This window comes from Bison bison, unplaced genomic scaffold, assembly GCF_000754665.1.
Source record: "Bison bison bison isolate TAMUID 2011002044 unplaced genomic scaffold, Bison_UMD1.0 scf7180017864105, whole genome shotgun sequence".
NCBI classification, from domain to species: Eukaryota; Metazoa; Chordata; class Mammalia; order Artiodactyla; family Bovidae; genus Bison; species Bison bison.
This window is the reverse complement of record NW_011494677.1, coordinates 3,300,833-3,319,178: the sequence shown is the minus strand read 5'-3', so window position 1 is coordinate 3,319,178 and position 18,346 is coordinate 3,300,833. Positions and strand designations below refer to the sequence as shown.

Sequence of the window (18,346 nt, the reverse complement as noted above, 5' to 3'; positions counted from 1 at the left end):
TAGCTTCTTGACTCCAGTGTATAGAAATGTCTGTGTTTGTTCAGAATTACAATGATGGCACCCAAGAAGCCAGGTTAGGACACAGACACCTCCTGGCCTCCAGACTCTCTCCTAATAACCTGGATTTTGTTCTGCTGGTTTCATTAGGTCCCTTTTCTCAAGCTTGTCATAAAGACTGGTTTGCTTTGAATGAGAGAAACCCTCTCTTGGGCAGAGTTGATCTTGGTATTGAAGATCAATACCAATACTTGGTATTTGCTTGTTCTTTCTCCGGAATGCCATGGGAAGGCATAAAATAGGGTTCTTCTTGGTTATGCTCCACATTGCTCAGTAGTTATGTCTTTCTTCCCTTGGCCGTGTGCTAGTTTCCTGGGGCTCAAGTCCTTGCTAAATAGAGTAAAGCGGCAATGGAGCAAGGTCTTGGCTCCTGCTTTTTCCTTTTCGTATTATTTCTCTCCACTCATCACTTTCCTATACTTGGGGAGACATATTTATTTCACTTTGAGCAAATGTAACTATAGGTCTTAAACTATAGCTTGTTAGTGATTTGTTTTGGTTCCTAGCTTTCAAAATGAAGTCATCCATGGGTGGAAATGTTGGGGCAGGGAATGATGGTCTAAGACAAGCAGAAGAAATACACATTCCCTTTAGAAGGTTTGGTAAGTTTGGAAATGAAACTATATCCAAGGTTGAACACCAGTCTCCAAGGTTCATAGGTAAAGAAAGTGGACAGTTGCCAATCCTTTGGACATGTCTTATGACCGACCATTCTCCACCAACATCACCATTATTCATACTCATGTATGGGAGAACCAGATCTATTCTCTCCATTATTTCAGCATTTTGAGGCAGCTGGGGGCCCTCATTGAATACTTCGAGGTAACCACTCACCAGGCTGAATCTCAAGATTCAGCCACAGGTATCTCTCTCAGTTCTGTCAACAAAAATATAAAGATTTAAAGCTGTAGTTAGAGGAGGGCTCCTATTCATTATCTTCAGTTGTCCAATAACCCTGGATGTGTGTTAGGCTAAAGGTACCCTATCACGCGAATTCAATCTCTAGACACTAATTCCTCTGCATAGGCCTTGCGGGCGTGCTGATTAGGATGCAGAGTTTTCCAGTACAGATTCTTAGAGCCGGTTGTGTTTCTCACCCGGATGCAGGTGCTGCCAATGTAGACTGTTCTGACACCTTCTTCCATTTCACAGGAACCGACAGTGGTGAAGTCCTCCCTGACTCCATCCCATCGGCTCCTGGGACTCTGCCTCATTTCATAGAGGAGCCAGACGATGCTTATATCATCAAGAGCAACCCCATTGCACTGAGGTGCAAAGCAAGGCCAGCCATGCAGATATTCTTCAAATGCAACGGCGAGTGGGTCCATCAGAATGAGCATGTCTCTGAGGAGAGTCTGGATGAGAGTTCAGGTAAGAATGGGAAGCAACAGAAGAATCTGTGGTAGCTTCTCAGATTTTTCTGTCAATATGACTGGGGAAACCTGTGTTAAGTCAGACACCTTATTTGAGTGAAGTCATGTTAACAGTATCCGAGGAATATAAGAGGAAGTCGTGTCTTGAAATGACCCCACAACACTCCTGCTGGTCTACTCCAATATGGTAGACGAGCATTTTTTATTTAATTTTGTATAAAAGTTAATATTCTCCCTGGAAATAAAATCAGGCAGTCACTGTTTTCATTTTCTGAATTCTGAATATTTTTTTCATGACATAAATCTTTCAAGAAGCACCCTTTTAAGCAGCCTAAATTCAGTTTCTCTAATCTTTCTTCCTGGCTATTATTCTTGTATGCTTCATTCTTTACAGCTGATGGTTTCTGAGTCGTCTGAGTTCTTTTGATTACTGTGTAATGATAAAGAAGTTCACATTAGAAGACCAGATTTGAATAGGATCTCCTGTATAAAAGAATTTCAGGACCATCTTTATTAGCTGGCTGATTTGTCTGGTGAGGAGTGATGATGAGAATAGTGATCATATTAGCTAATATTTATTGAGCACTTACTATTTAACCAGACCTTATCTAAGCTTCTGATACACATTATCCTACTGTCTTCTCAACAGCCCTCTGGGATAAATAATGCTGTTATTGCCTTCTTATAAATAAGGGAACGGAGGCTCAAAGAGATTAAGTGAACTGTGGGCTTGCTTGTGCTGGATATCTAAATAAGATCATTTGACTCAAAACTTTCAAAATGTATTACTTTTATATTTTAGCATATAATAAAAACAGTATATGCTTTTGAACTTTGGCTTCTCAGACTAACAGAAAATTTAGCCTCATCCTAAATCCAATTTGATGTTACTCTATGTTATTGATTTTTATTAGTTCTAAACTTACTAGATGTCAGATTTGGAATAAATAAAGTCATGAATAATTAGGAAGTTGTATCAGCTTAATTTATTAACTATATACCAGTCCTGATTAGTACACTAAGCTAAGTCTTTCAGAGTATTCCAGGAAGGGGAGGAGGCAAACTCTGATGTAGACCTTCATACCTACTAATAGGTATGACCTATTATAAGCTACTAATATATTATGACCAGTATAAGTGCAAATGAAGTTATGATAAATGTCTAAAGAGAAGTAGATGGTGCTAGGGAGGATTTTAAAAAATCATGTCTAACTGGGACTCTCAGGAAAGGTGTGGAAGGCATAGCATTTGAAAGGAGCATTGAATTTGTAATTCTATTAAGCATAATTGATGCTACACTCTATTGAAGAGAGAGGGGTCTCAGTGGTCAATATTAGCAAATGAAAGAAAGCTGAGTGTGTGTTCTACTTAGTTTGGTTTGGTTGAAATATAAAATTGATACAGGAGATAGCAGTTGATAGCTGGAAAACAGCTGAATTAGTGGCATGAAAGACCTCAAATATCAGAGCAAGAAGTCCTTTACTCAATTTTATGGATATTTTCTTAATGGTAGGGATTGATTATATTGACATACAGGAATGCAATGGCTTTGAAACTATACTTCAAAAGATGAATCTGGAACAAGCCTTTGGGATGGTAAGGAGAAGCAGGAATGGAGAAGTTAAGAGACTTGAGTAATTCAGCTGAGAAAGTAAGGTCTGCTTCTTGAGAAATGGCCACAGAAATAAGAACTAGATAGCTAATGTGACAAGCAGTGTCACAAATCGGACTTAATAGCTGAATGATTGAATGAATGGAGAAATAAAAATGAATCTCTTAACAGAAGGAAAAGGGTTATGCAATTAATATTAGTAATCACATTAGCAAGGAGAAAAGTCTGAGATCATTGTTTGAACAAACTATACTTGAAATACTTACGGGATAATGAAGAGATATAGATCTGGAACTAAGGCCCTCATCGTAAAGAGTGAACCCATGGAGATGGAGGAGTTGTCAAGAGAGAATGGGCAATATGACAAGAAAATGGTCCTAGAGACGCAGACACACCTCCTGAGGAGTCAGAAGAGAAACATCCGCACCCAACAAGGAAGTAAGCAGGGTATGCTGTGTTCCAAAGCAGAGGGTGAAAATCATTCCATAACGATCTTCAGATATTACTCTGTCTCTGCCTAGGAACAATGAAGGAGGCAAAGAACTGAACATATATATCAACAGTGCTAATGATTATGCAGTTCTGAGCTAATTTGGGTTTGTAGCATAAATGTATCAAAAGGCAGAGAATCACAATTCCCTAATCATTGCACTTTGGAATTAGAATGAGGAAGAAAACAGAAGTGCTTGTTTTAGATATACTATTCTTCAGACCAAAAGCATGCTTAGAATTCCAGTTTCTAAATGTGAGGATGGGAAGGGATCTCAGTGGTCAACATAACAGCTCTGTTTTGTTTATTAAAATAAAAGGTTCCAAGAAACACAAGTAGTTCTTGGCATAGCTATTGCTAGAACCCAGATCTCCTGATCTTCACTATGGATATGTTTCCTTGGTACTATAAAGGACCATACAGATTCCTATGGTCTCCTTCCCAATCAAAATATTGACAAATTTCCTTACTGACATCAGGATGGGTTTCATCACCTGTCTCAGCATTTTCTATCATCAAACTGTTTAATGTTTAATTTCCCAAGTATAATCCTTATCGCTATTCCACTGGAGTTTGTCTGTTCCTTTCCATCTCAGCCATGTCTCCAAGGGCTAATCCCTTATTTTATGTTGTATATCCAGCACTGATAGAAGTTGGTAACAATTAAAGGTATAGAGACATTTCCAGGATTCCAGGTGTAGTTTCCTCCTTTAAAGAAGGGTTTGGCAAAAATCAAAACCAATGAAAAGAACAAACTGAATCTTCGTATTGGGAAAGTTTTTGCTTCTGTGTTCCAAAGATTGGGATCATGGAGAGACCTAGGTGAGTAAATCTGGTGTTAAGAGAGTTTGAGTCACAAACAGCAATCTCAATTTACCTTTGCATGAAGACTTCCAAGAAAACTCTTGATATTTGGGGAGAGAGCAACAAAGGGAACAGCATTGCCCATAGGACAAAAGCCTATAGAACAATGTGAAATATGAAAGGTATATGTCTCTTAAACTCAGCTAGTCCAACTGGAGGGGGGACTCAGATACTAGTGGCTCCATAGGGTTGTGTGTTTTTTCCTCAGACATTTCTGTCCTAGATTTTGCCAGTAATGAACTGAAAATAGCAGAAAACCTTTGGGTAAACTGCTGCAAATAACAGATAGGAAGAACATTGAAAAATGGTCAGCTATTATTTTATACTATTGCTAGAAAATCCTATATCCATTCTCATTTAAAAACCTCTTGATAAATATTGCAGGCCCATTTAACACTCTACCCTCTTGTAATTTCACAACATTCAGTTTTGTCATTGCTTCCTGCTTTTAATTCCTTTCTCATTGCTAGGCAACTCCATGTCTTGAAGACAGCGGCGTTGATTACATTCTCTGCCTCCATGTAAAAGTCTCTGCCTTTGCTTCCTTTAAAAAAAAATAAAATTAAAAAAGACCAATAAAAGTCACAAATTTCAAAGGAACTGGGAAGAACAAAAAAAATCATAAATGACAAAATCTGAAGAGATTATACACTGATTTTAAAAAACAAGCGTTTGAGAAAGAACTTAAATTTTAACAACTACCTTTTGAAAAGAATTTAATAAGCACAACCTTTTCTTCCAAGTTATTTTGATTGAATCAATAGAAAAGAAATGTCTCTCCCTAAAACTGTTTTTTTCTTCCGTGTGCTTAATGAAAATCGCTGTCTACCGAACACTGCAATTATGTTTCCTAAGCTCTGTATTCAGTGGAAAAGTGGACACTGGAGCAAGATGAGTGGAGATATTAGACCCCAAACTAATGCATAAGTTCAATTAAGGTTGGAAACAAAATGGCCTCAGGTATTGAAAAATAGATGCATTACCCCTCCCTTGGGTTTCTTCACTGTGGAGCTGGAGAACAGGAGTTGGCTACCTTACAGCCTTAATGGCTTTTGATGGGGTCTGAAAAATAGTTCCTGCCAGTCCAGGGGGAGTGAATGACACCAGGAGACCAAGAACAGTGGGACCACATTTGACCAGGGGTAGACTGACGCGACGCAGCAGCAGCAGCAGCAGAGAATTATCCATGCTGTTAAGAAGTTGAAAAGTATCTGCTTCAATATCTTTGGCCAACATGGTCTCCATTTTTTAATCCCAGAGAACTTTGATATCCTTTTTACTTACAGGTTTTCTTTCTTCACTGAACTAATGGGAAATGCATAGGACCTGGGAGTGTTGGGAGTCCACACAGAATCTTTTGTATTTCCAAACTGGAAGCAATAAGTCCTTTCAGTTGTTAAAGGCTGCAAACTGCCTTTGGTCTTTTCTGGTAATTTGGCCCCGTCATCTAACAGTTCAAATAAGAAGAAAAAGGATTGTGTGTTTTCATGCAATTTAGCTTGGAAAACCCAGAGCAAGAGTTCTTTCCTGCAAAAGGCACAATTTATTTGACATGAGTTACTGTGTTTGCACAGACATGGCTATACCTCTTAGTAATGTACACTTGTAGCTCTCTGCAGAAGCCAAGCAATCCCCTTTCATTTGTTCTGCCTCATTTCATTTGGAAATATGGGAAGTCTTCTTCCTTTATTTTTCTTCAGTTAACATCTGGAGTTGAGAGGCAGTCCCAGTTCAGGCATCGTGCCCCTGAGAAAAGGGTGGATTGTTCCAATAACCCAGAAATTAAGAGTTTTAATATAATAAGCAAGTGTGTGTGCACACACACATACACAGAGAAGAACAATAACCAGGAAAACTCATCCTTGGCAAGCAGGATAATGTAGCCTGTGGGAAGCTTGAGTTATCAATAAGCTTAGCTACTTCTTTATTGTTCAATAAAAACGGAGTTCCCTTAACAAGCCTCCCTGGTTCTTATTCTGCCTTGGAGATATCGAACTCTAATGAGTGAAATAATGTGTATTTCAATGCATTATGGGAAAAGTCTCAACTCCAGTAAACTAATATTTTTCTTCTTAAAGAATATCATTTCAGGGATTTCACTGAGAGATTTCCTTCATAAAGAACTGGAGTCACTCTCTGGAGAGAAGAGGTTAATGGATTGTGTTGAGAAAAGGGAGAAGAACAGAAATAAAAATGTATTAAATCTTTAAAATTTATATCTAAGAACTTTGCTATGCCGGTGATGGGGATTTGGATATAGTATCTTCCAGAAAACCATTAATTTGAAGTTACCTTCAGTGTTCACAAATCACCAGGATACATTTGGGAAGCATATATTTGAGACCACAGAACACAGAAAAATCCATCTCTCAACTGTTCCATTGCCAGTTTGTTGGTTTAAAACTCACGTTTATAGAAACATTCTTCCACCCCACCCAGGTTTTATCCTGTTCATTACTCTGTTTCTCAGAGAGGACCCACCTATTCTAAAAAGGTGTTCGGGAAAATATTATGAATTCCTTCCCAAAATTTGTGACAGAACATGCAGACCTTGTCTTGTGTGTCTAATTTAAATCTGTCCTACCAAAAAAAAGCTGTTTAATATCATTTCATTCATAGCAGAGACAGAAGGCAGCTAACCATCTTATATAATTTAATGGCAAATCACGATATCAGCCCGATATTTGTTCTAAACCCTAAATTCTTAAGCAGTGTCTTTGGACTTTTATAGTCTTTTCTGTTCATACAGCATTTAGAAGTGTGTTTCTTTATGCGAAGTGGGAATTATAAAGATATTTTAGAAACTGAGGATAGTCCTGTGGTTAAGAGTGTCAATATTAGTGCAGTATGACACCTACCATTTTTGAGATCTGTTTATCCATTTACAGACTTTCTTAAGGTAGGTATGTTGCTTAGTATCCTTTCACTTCAGCTTTGCCTTGTACAACATGGCAGTTATAATTGTATCTACTCTGGAAACTATAGTAGGGGTGGTGGAACCTAATGTGTGTGACATACTTAGCTCAAGGTCTGGTATATAGCAAATTCCCAGTCGAGGTTAGCCTTCAAAATGATAAATATAAAACTGCTAAAATTGTGTGTTATTTTATCTTTTCAGTTGTAAAACATTTCATTGTGTTTTACAGTATTACCAATGTTTAAATAGACGCAGTAGTAGTTTCTATGCTTCTAAAAACAAATAGAAAATTATGAACTTTTGCAGTTCCAAAAAGTGCTGGTATGTTGTTGTTGTTCATTCACTAAGTCATGTCTGACTCTTTGCAACCCCATGAATCGCAGCACCTGAGGCTTCCCTGTCCTTAACCATCTCCCAGAGCTTGCTCACACTCATGTCCGTTGAGTCAGTGATGCCATCCAAGCATCTCATCCTCTGCCACCCTCTTCTCTTGTCCTCAATCTTTCCCAGCATCTGTATTATTAATAGGTAAAGAGTTGTCTTTCATGGAATGACATCTCATTTGCCTAGGATTCACTGCATTGATATACATTTTGTCTTGGTGATTCCCAGAGCCCCTGGTATCACCTAGGGAGATAGAATTGGTGGGATAATCTCAGGATGATTTACTACCAGGAAGTTGTTGTAGTGTCTGCAGGAATGAAAAGCCATTGACTGGGGCAACAGGGTTGGAAATCATGAGTGGGTTACCCACAAGCTGTGAGTGTGAGGTCTGAGTAAGTCATTCAGGGGTCCTGTCCTCTAAATAACTCTCCCTTCCCTACTCCTGCCTCTTAAGTTTCCCTTCTGTCTGTTATCAGACCACACTATCGAGTTAATTTACTTTCCTCTGGCAGACACCTCTGTGATGATTAATTCTAATCTCCGGTGAGGACGAAACTGGAGAGCTTGGGTGTATTCTTAGTTTCTGTACTTAAGACTGAACTTGCCATACTTCTGAGGGATACGTGGAGTGGTTATTATCCAGGGGAAACTAAAGAGTATTCATTAGGCATAGTGCACTTTCAAAGGAGGATTTTTTTTTTTTTATCAAAATACATTTTAATCTTGTTGCTAGGATAAAGTGGCAAAAGACATTTAGCCCTAATTAAGCATCTGCCAGTAAAATGAAATATGGATCTACCTTTCAATTAGCTCCATTTAATTTGCTACTTTCAGTATAGCATGTTGGCCTGAAGACGTGTAAGCTCCCTTAAGAAATGGAAGCACAGTTCCATCTAAAGGCTTCTTTGCATCTCAAAATTTTAAAACTTCAAATACGGATCAGATTCATGTGTCTTTACTAGAGCCTTGCCCTAGACCCTGAGCTAAATACTGGGCCTTCAGGTTGTAGGTAGAATGGCGCCCACCCTAGAAGCTTTTGGTGGTGCTATAGAGAGGTTAAAAGCTTATCTTGTGTGATCTTTGGCCACCTGTGCTTCTCCTCTTGTAGAATTTGTCACACTCCAACGTTCGGGCAGGTTGAAGTGTCTCCTGCTCTATCCACAGCTCCTTGAGAATGAGAATCTTCATCATTTGCTTTGTCACAGTATCTTCAGCGCCTGGCAAAGTAGCAAGCACGTCTGAGGCCTCAGTACAATGTTTTAAAATAATGTATGTTGTCAACTGTGTCTTTGATCTGTTTCTTATGATATGGGACCTGCAGCAAAATAATAGGACTAGTAACACCATCGTTTTAAGATGATGGATATGATGACATTAATAGAAGTAAAGGGACATACAAATGATATAATGATTAGTCAAGAATGATATGTTCTTCAAAATTTGGGGAAGCTTACTGTTTGAGTCTACTTTCTGGGCTCTAAACCTTGGCTTCCTGTTGTTGTTCAGTCACTAATCATGTCCAATTCTGTGCATCCCCATGGATTACAGCATACCCTTCTTCCCTCTCCTTCACTGTCTCCTGGAGCGTGCTCAAATTCATGTCCATTGAATTGGTAATGGCATCTAACCATCTCTTTCTCTATCGCCCCCTTCTCCTCCTGCCCTCAATCTTTCCAGGCATCAAGGTGTTTTCCAAAGAGTTGGCTCTTCGAATCAGATGGCCAAAGTATTACAGTTTCAGCATCAATCCTTCCAATGAATATTCAGGGTTGATTTCCTTTAGAATTGACTAGTTTGACCTCCTTGGGGCTCTCAAGAGTCTTCTCCAGCACCACAATTTGAAAGCATTCTTTGGCGCTCAGCTTTCCTTATGGTCCAGCTCTCACATCTGTACATGATTACTAGAAAAACCATAGCTTCCGCTACTTTTGTTGGCAGAATGACATCTCTGTTTTTAAATTTTAATTGATCCTTGCTGTCTAGGTTTGTCATAGCTTTCCTTCAGAGGAGCAAACGTCTTTTAATTTTATGGCTGCAGTCACTATCCACCATAGTGGATTCATTTTGGGGCCCCCAAAAATAAAATCTGTTGCTTCCACTTTTTTCCCCTTCTATTTGCCATGAAGTGGTGGTACTAGGTACTAGATTCCATAATCTTATTTTTTCTAATGCTGAGTTTCAAGCCAGCTTCTTCACTCTCCTCTACTACCTGGACTGCTGCTGCTGCTAAGTTGCTTCAGTCATGTCCAACTCTGTGCGACCCCATAGACGGAAGCCCACCAGGCTTCGCCGTCCCTGGGATTCTCCAGGCAACAACACTGGAGTGGGTTGCCATTTCCTTCTCCGATGCATGAAAGTGAAAAGTGAAAGTGAAGTCACTCAGTCATGTCTGATTCTTCTCGACCCCATGGACTGCAGCCCACCAGGCTCCTCCATCCATGGGATTTTCCAGGCAAGAGTACTGGAGTGGGTTGCCATTGCCTTCTCCGACTACCTGGACTAGTAAGAGACAAATGGGAAATGGCCCCTTGGATACATGGTGGATTCACTTCTTCAAGCGGAATGGGCTTTTTTCCCCTCTTCTTAGTAGACAGTGGAATGAGATGGGGCTGTGTCAGAGCAAAGTACACGCATCAGAGGGACTGAGGGATCTAAGGAGATGCTGGTCTGTTAAAGGAGGTTCTTGAATAAGAGGTGGTTGCTTCTCGTGGGCAGTTTGATATATTTTTTTTTTCTCTTGCCCTAAATTGAGCAAGATCCCATGCTACTCATGAAGTTGTATTAGAATAGTTCTTTGGAGCTTTATCTGTGGAAGCTAACTCAGTAGACTCATTATCTGGGCTAATTCCCGATCATGAAACTGCTCAGTGTAGCAAACCAGGCGTGGACTAGGCATGACACGGGCTAGAACAGCCCAGGGAAATGGGCATGGAGATCACGCTGGAAAACAGTTCACCACAATCTAGTCGTAAGCCTCTTAACTACTTTTGTGTGGTTTGAAAATATTACAGGAGGAAGAGGGATTCTCCTTTTTTCCCCTTGAATCTGGTTATTTAGTTATCTGAGTATCCCACTACAGAGAACTTCCAAAGACTGAACATTCAGTTGTGGTGACGTGTTTAGCCTCAGAGAACCATGTGAAACCCTCCCTATGCACCCATCCCCAGGTACATCTGAGAACTGGTTTGCAGAAAAAACCATGGCAGGATGGTATTGATGGGCTTCCTGAAAGTCTGATAATGATCAGAAGATGAAAAGCAGAGGGACAGCTGTTAGGTACTGGCTGCAGTTGGCATGGTGCTGAACGTTAAGTAGTACTCTAGAACCCTTTTCTAAAGAACAAGTTAGGACTTAAGCTAGAGCCCTTTTGTTAAAAGTGGACCATAAATAAATACTCTGTATCATCTTAGGGAAAAACTCAAATGGGCTTTTTGGTCAACCTGATAACATTCAGCCTTTTTCTCTCTGTTTTCTTCTTTCTTCTATATCTCTCTTTTCTGAACAGTGAAGCATATACTTCAATTAGTTTGAAAATTCCCTAACTTTTATTCTCCCAACAGGATTAGACCTGCTAAGAGTAACTAGTGTTTCCTATCTGATAAATACGGGGATTATAGCAATAACTGCTGTCAGCATTTTTCTCATGTAAACAAATAATGGTGACACATGATGAAGCTCTGTGCAGCTCTGTTGTGTTTAGTACACGCCGAGCAATTACTCATCCGCTGCCAGCATTCGTCTCTCTACAACTAAACCATCCACAGCGTAGAAAGCTTATTAGCATTTCAGTTCCATAGTCATATTTTTATCTTCTGTAAGACTCTCCTCCATAACAAAGGCTGATGGTTATAATTTGCACAATAATTTAAAGGGTTGGACTTTTCCGTGCCTATTAGAGTTGCACAAGTTATCAGGTACCAGGCTCGTCTTATTTATGACATGCCAGCTTCCATTTGCCTGGGATTTTTGTTCCCCTGTAGCACTTCCTCTGAACAAGTTAGCTGCCATCTCTTGAGATGGAGAAGTAGATGATGATCTCTACAACACTATTCATTGAGGGGGGCTGGGGGGTGGGTAAAGGTGTCCCGAAATAGAGCTGCTTTCAACGAATGTTTCTCAGATGTGATTTCTCATGTATATATGTAAATGCACACATTTATACATTTATGTGTATACATTTATTAATGCATGTACACACTGTGCTCAGTCGTGTCTGACTCTGTGATCCCATGGACTGTAGCCCACTAAGCTCCTCTGTCCATGGGATTTCCCAGACAAGAAAACTGCAGTGGGTTGCCGTTTCCTCCTCCAGGGGATCTTCTGGACCTGGGGATCAAACCTGCATCTCTTAGGTCTCCTGCATTGGCAGATGGATTCTTTATCTTTGCACCAACTGTGTGTGCGCTGTGCTTAGTCGCTCAGTCCTGTCCAACTCTCTGCAACCCCATGGACTGTCAGGCTCCTCTGAGGGCTGCCAGGCTCCTCTGTCCATGGGGATTCTCCAGGCAAGAATACTGGAGTGGGTTGCCACTGTCTCCTCCAGGCGATCTTCCCAACCCAGGGATCAAGCCCAGGTCTCCTTCATTGGAGGCAGATTCTTTACCATCTGAGCCACCAGGGAAGACCACACCACCTGGGAAGCACTTTATTAATGCATACACACACACACACACACACACACACTATATCACTCAAAGAACAATAGTGAAGGTTTACGAGAGTATATATACTCTTCCCTGGTGGCTCAGATGGTAAAATGTCTGCCTATAATGCAGGAGACCCGGGGTCGATCCCTGGTTTGGGAAGATCTCCTGGAGAAGGAAATGGCAACCCATTCCAGTATTCTTGCCTGGAAAATCCCATGGATAGAGGAGCCTGGTAGGCTACAATCCATGGGGTTGCAAAGAGTCGGACATGACTGAGTGACTTCACTTCACTTCATGAGAGTATATACTATTTAAGTTTTTATTTTTATGAAATGTTTTTTGTTATGGTGGAGAAAAGTATAATGGAGACAAACTGCCATTTCCCACGGGTTTTCCTGGAGAGTATGGTTGACAAGGCTAAATACTTCACGTTAGAAGAAAAAGGCCTGGTATGGAGAGCACACTATACTTTGTGGGAGAGGGGAGGTTAGCTAATTCACTTGTGGCCTTCTTTTTTAATTTGAATACAGTTGTTTTACAATGTTGTTATTTTCTGCTGTATGATAAGTGAGTCAGCCCTAAGTAGACATGTATCCCCTCTCTCGGGCCTCCCTCCCACTCCACCCCCTCCCGCCCCTCAAAGGTCCTCGTAGAGAACTCAGCTGAGCTTCCAGTGTTATACAGCAGCTTACCATTAGCTACCTATTGTACACGTGATAGTGTAAATGTGAAGATGCTACTCTCTCGATTCAGACCGCCCTCCCCTCACCCGCTGTGTTCACATGTCCATTATCTATATCTCTGCTTTGGAATTGGGCTCATTTGTACCATTTTTTCTAGGTTTCATATATATGGATTCATATACAGTATTTGTTTTTCTCTTTCTGACTTACTTCACACTATAAGACAGACTCTAGGTCCATCTATGTCTGTACAAATAACTCTCTTTCATTCCTTTTACTGGCTGAGTAATATTCCATTGTATATATATGTACCACATCTTCTTTATCCATTCATCTGTCATCAGACACTTACATTGTTCCCATGTCCTAACTGTTATAAACAGTCCTTCAGTGAACACTGGGGGTACATGTGTCCTTTTGAATTATAGTTTCCTCAGGGTATTTCCCCACTTGTGCCAGTAGGATTGCTGACTCATATGGTAGTTTTATTTTTAGTTTTCCTAGAGGGGATGGCTTCACAAGACTAAAGACCTCATGTTAGAGGAAAAAAAAAAAAGCCTAAGCCAGAGAGATGCTATACAATTTTTTTGGGGGGAGGGGGTGGTGTGTAGATTGCAGAATTACTTATAGCTTTTTAGAGAAGGCTGACACACCAACACTACCTTCCAAAGCATACTGTGTTTAGAAATAGTTGGTTGATACTCATTCCACTTCTCCAAACCCACAGGGAGCCTCTTTGAAGGACTTGAAACCAAGGCACTGTAATGCTGAAATCATGACTTCAGCATTCCCCTTTCAGCTGCGGTTAGTCTGAATGAGAGGTTGCAAGACTTCCTGACATGAATGGGGTGAGATCAATATGACCTTCCCTGTGGGAGTCTGTGGCCAACTGTCTGTGCTTTCCAAAGCAAATGTATGGCTGTCCATGTGTAGTAACTGTGTTTATCAAGGTTTAGTATTTGATTCTCTGACATCTCAGGGTCTCGCTGACCTTCAAGGGACTGTCTTACCCAGGGATAGCTCATTCCTAGAGATGCAAATGACTCACCTGTAAGCACGTCCTTCATAAGCAAACCAACAGATACAGAGCTTTACCCCAATATTCCTTTTATTAAACTCTTATTCTCCTGCCCTAACCTGGGACCAGGTACCAGACAAGTAGCAACAGCCATTCTCTCCCAGAGTCCACTGAAATGAAGCAAACTCACCAACTCTAAATCTTTTTACCTTGCCTCTCCAGTTCTTCCCAAGGAAACTGCAATAAAGTCTCTTTCCCATGTCTCCTGACCCCTCTGCCTCCTGACAGACCCTGGTGCTTCCCCATGTAGCCCTGGGTGATGTGCCTCCTGTTTCTAGGGATCTGTGAGTATAAACTTACTCCATGTCTGACTGTCTTCCTCTGTCTCATTAAAACAGGCCCCAGGTACCCTTTAAGCACCACAGTGCCTAGGTTAACTCAAAGCATGTTTTAAGGTTTGGATAGGAAATTCTCTGCTTTATAAACACGATGACCTTGAACCATTTTGAGATGCTATTTATCTTCATTTGCAACCTAGAAGAAGCTGATGGGTTTAGATATTCTTAAGAGAAAGTAAAAATAAGTGTGTGTGTAATACACATGCAAATATATATATGTGTGTGTATATATATATGTAAATATATATTTGTGTGTGTATATATACACACACAAATTTATATGTGTATATACTTTGGGCTTCTCAGGTGACACAGTGGTAAAGAATCTGCCTGCCAATCCAGGAGACACAAGAGACACAGGTTCATCAGTGGGTTGCGAAGATCCCCTGGAGAAGGGAATGGTAACTCACTCCAGTATTCTTGCCTGGGAAATCCCATGGACAGAGAAGCCTGGCAGGCTAAAGTCTGTGGTGTTGCAAAGAGTCAGACATGAGTAAGCACACCCACACGATGATATATAATTTGTATGTGTGTGTATTTCTCTCTCTTTCTCTTTACTTATATATATGTAGGGCTTCCCTGGTAGCACAGTTGGTAAAAAATCCAGACATTTCTCCAAAGAAGACATACAGATGGCTAACAAACACATGAAAAGATGCTCAACATCACTCATTATCAGAGAAATGCAAATCAAAACCACAATGAGGTACCATTTCACGCCAGTCAGAATGGCTGCTATCCAAAAGTCTATAAGCAATAAATGCTGGAGAGGGTGTGGAGAAAAGGGAACCCTCTTACACTGTTGGTGGGGATGCAAACTAGTCCAGCCATTATGGAGAACCGTGTGGAGATTGCTTAAAAAACTGGAAATAGAACTGCCATACGACCCAGCAATCCCACTGCTGGGCATACACACCAAGGAAACCAGAATTGAAAGAGACACGTGTACCCCAATGTTCATCGCAGCACTGTTTATAATAGCCAGGACATGGAAGCAACCTAGATGTCCATCGGCAGACGAATGCATAAGAAAGCCATGGTACATATACACAATGGAATATTGCTCAGCCGTTAAAAAGAATATATTTGAATCAGTTCTAATGAGGTGTCTCACTGGAGCCTATTATACAGAGTGAAATAAGCCAGAAAGAAGAACACCAATACAGTATACTAACACATATATATGGAATTTAGAAAGAAGGTAACAATAAACCTGTATGTGAGACAGCAAAAGAGACACAGATGTATTGAACAGTCTTTTGGACTCTGTGGGAGAGGGCAAGGGCAGGATGATATGGGAGAATGGCATTGAAACATGTAAATTATCATATGTGAAATGAATCGCCAGTCCAGGTTCGATGCATGATACAGGATGCTCGGGGCTGGTGCACTGGGATGACCCAGAGGGATGGGATGGGGAGGGAGGTGGGAGGGGAGTGTAGGTTGGGGAACACATGTACACCTGTGGTGGATTCATGTCAATGTATGGCAAAACCAATACAATATTGTAAAATAAATTAATTAACTAAAAAAAAAAGAATCCACCTGCAATGCAGAAGACTCCAGTTCGATTCCTGGGTCAGAAAGATCTGCTGGAGAAGGGATAAGCTACCCACTCCAGTATTCTTGGGCTTCCCTTGTGGCTAAGCTGGTAAAAAATCCGACTAAAATGCGGAAGACCTGGGTATATATATTCCTTTTTAGCCTGAACAGATTTTTGACTCACTGAATGCTTCTTCAGCGAGAGCTGATTGCCAAATGTCTTGTCTCTAAGTCTCCTTATTCGATGACAGGGGAACTCAGGCATATCAATTACCCCACCTTATACCTGGATGCACTGATTTAACAACAGAATGATCTCTGTTCGTTTCCAAGGCAAACCATTCAATATCACAGTAATCCAAGCCTATGCCCCAACCAGTAACGCTGAAGAAGCTGCAGTTGAATGGTTCTATGAAGACCTACAAGACCTTTTAAAACTAACACCCAAAAAAGATGTCTTTTCATTATAGGGGACTGGAATGCCAAAGTAGGAAGTCAAGAAACACCTAGAGTAACAGGCAAATTTGGCCTTGGAGTATGTAATGAAACAGGGCAAAGGCTAATAGAGTTTTGCCAAGAGAACACACTGGTCATAACAAACACCCTCTTCCAACAACACGAGTGAAGACTCTATACATGGACATCACCAGATGGTCAACACCAAAATCAGATTGATTATATTCTTTGCAGCCAAAGATGCAGAAGCTCTATACAGTCAGCAAAAACAAGACCAGGAGCTGACTATGGCTCAGACGATGAACTCCTTATTACCAAATTCAGACTTAAATTGAAGAAAGTAGGGAAAACCACTAGACCATTCAGGTATGACCTAAATCAAATCCCTTATGATTATACAGTGGAAGTGAGAAATAGATTTAAGGCACTAGATCTGATACACAGAGTGCCTGATGAACTATGGATGGAGGTTTGTGACATTGTACAGGAGACAGGGATCAAGACCATCCCCATGGAAAAGAAATGCAAAAAAGCAAAATGGCTGTCTGGGGAGGCCTTACAAATAGCTGTGAAAAGAAGAGAAGTGAAAAGCAAAGGAGAAAAGGAAAGATATACTCATCTGAATGCAGAGTTCCAAAGAATAGCAAGGAGAGATAAGAAAGCCTTCCTCAGTGATCAATGCAAAGAAATAGAGGAAAACAACAGAATGGGAAAGACTAGAGATCTCTTCAGGAAAATTGGAGATACCAAGGGTACATTTCATGCAAAGATGAGCTCAATAAAGGACAGAAATGGTATGGACCTAACAGAAGCAGAAGATATTAAGAAGAGGTGGCAACCTGTACAAAAAAGATCTTCACAACCAAGATAATCATGATGGTGTGATCACTCACCTGGAGCCAGACATCCTAGAATGTGAAGTCAAGTGGGCCTTAGAAAGCCATCACTACGAACAAACCTAATGGAGGTGATGGAATTCCAGTTGAGCTATTTCAAATCCTGAAAGATGATGCTGTGAAAGTGCTGCCATCAATATGCCAGCAAATTTGGAAAACTCAGCAGTGGCCACAGGATTGGAAAAGTTCAGCTTTGATTCCAATCCCAAAGAAAGGCAATGCCAAAGAATGCTCAAACTACAGCACAATTGCACTCATCTCACATGCTATTAAAGTAAAGCTCAAAATTCTCCAAGCCAGCCTTCAGCAATACATGAACCGTGAACTTCCAGATGTTCAAGCTGGTTTTAGAAAAGGCAGAGGAACCAGAGATCAAATTGCCAACATCCGCTGGATCATCGAAAAAGCAAGAGAGTTCTGAAAAACATCTATTTCTGCTTTATTAACTATGCCAAAGCCTTTGACTGTGTGGATCACAAGAAACTGTGGAAAATTCTGAAAGAGATGGGAATACCAGACCACCTGACCTGCCTCTTGAGAAACCTATATGCAGGTCAGGAAGCAACAGTTAGAACTGGACATGGAACAACAGACTGGTTCAAATCGGGAAAGAGGTAAGTCAAGGCTGTATATTGTCACCCTGCTTATTTAACTTATATGCAGAGTACATCATGAGAAACTCTGGGCTGGAAGAAGCACAAGCTGGACTCAAGATTGCCGGGAAAAATATCAATAACCTCAGATATGCAGATGACACCACCCTTATGGCAGAAAGTGAAGAGGAACTAAAAAGCCTCTGGATGAAAGTGAAAGAGAAGAGTGAAAAAGTTGGCTTAAAGCTCAACATTCAGAAAACTAAGATCATGGCATCTGGTCCCATCACTTTATCAGAAATAGATGGGGAAACAGTGGAAACAGTGTCAGACTTTATTTTTCTGGGCTCCAAAATCACTGCAGATGGTGACTGCAGCCATGAAATTAAAAGACGCTTACTCTTGGAAGGAAAGTTA

The 18,346-nt window shown here is 40.6% G+C and overlaps 1 protein-coding gene across 1 annotated transcript in view; it reads left to right on the top strand.

The window, feature by feature from the left end:
- The first annotated feature begins 750 nt into the window (after positions 1 to 750).
- The window catches only part of UNC5D (unc-5 homolog D (C. elegans)), a 284,709-nt gene continuing 267,113 nt past the window's right edge, over positions 751 to 18,346 (top strand). The window contains exons 1-2 of the mRNA XM_010838852.1: positions 751 to 919; positions 1,210 to 1,428. Of these exons, the coding sequence (XP_010837154.1) occupies positions 751 to 919; positions 1,210 to 1,428 (388 nt within the window). The remainder of the gene's footprint in view (positions 920 to 1,209; positions 1,429 to 18,346) is intronic.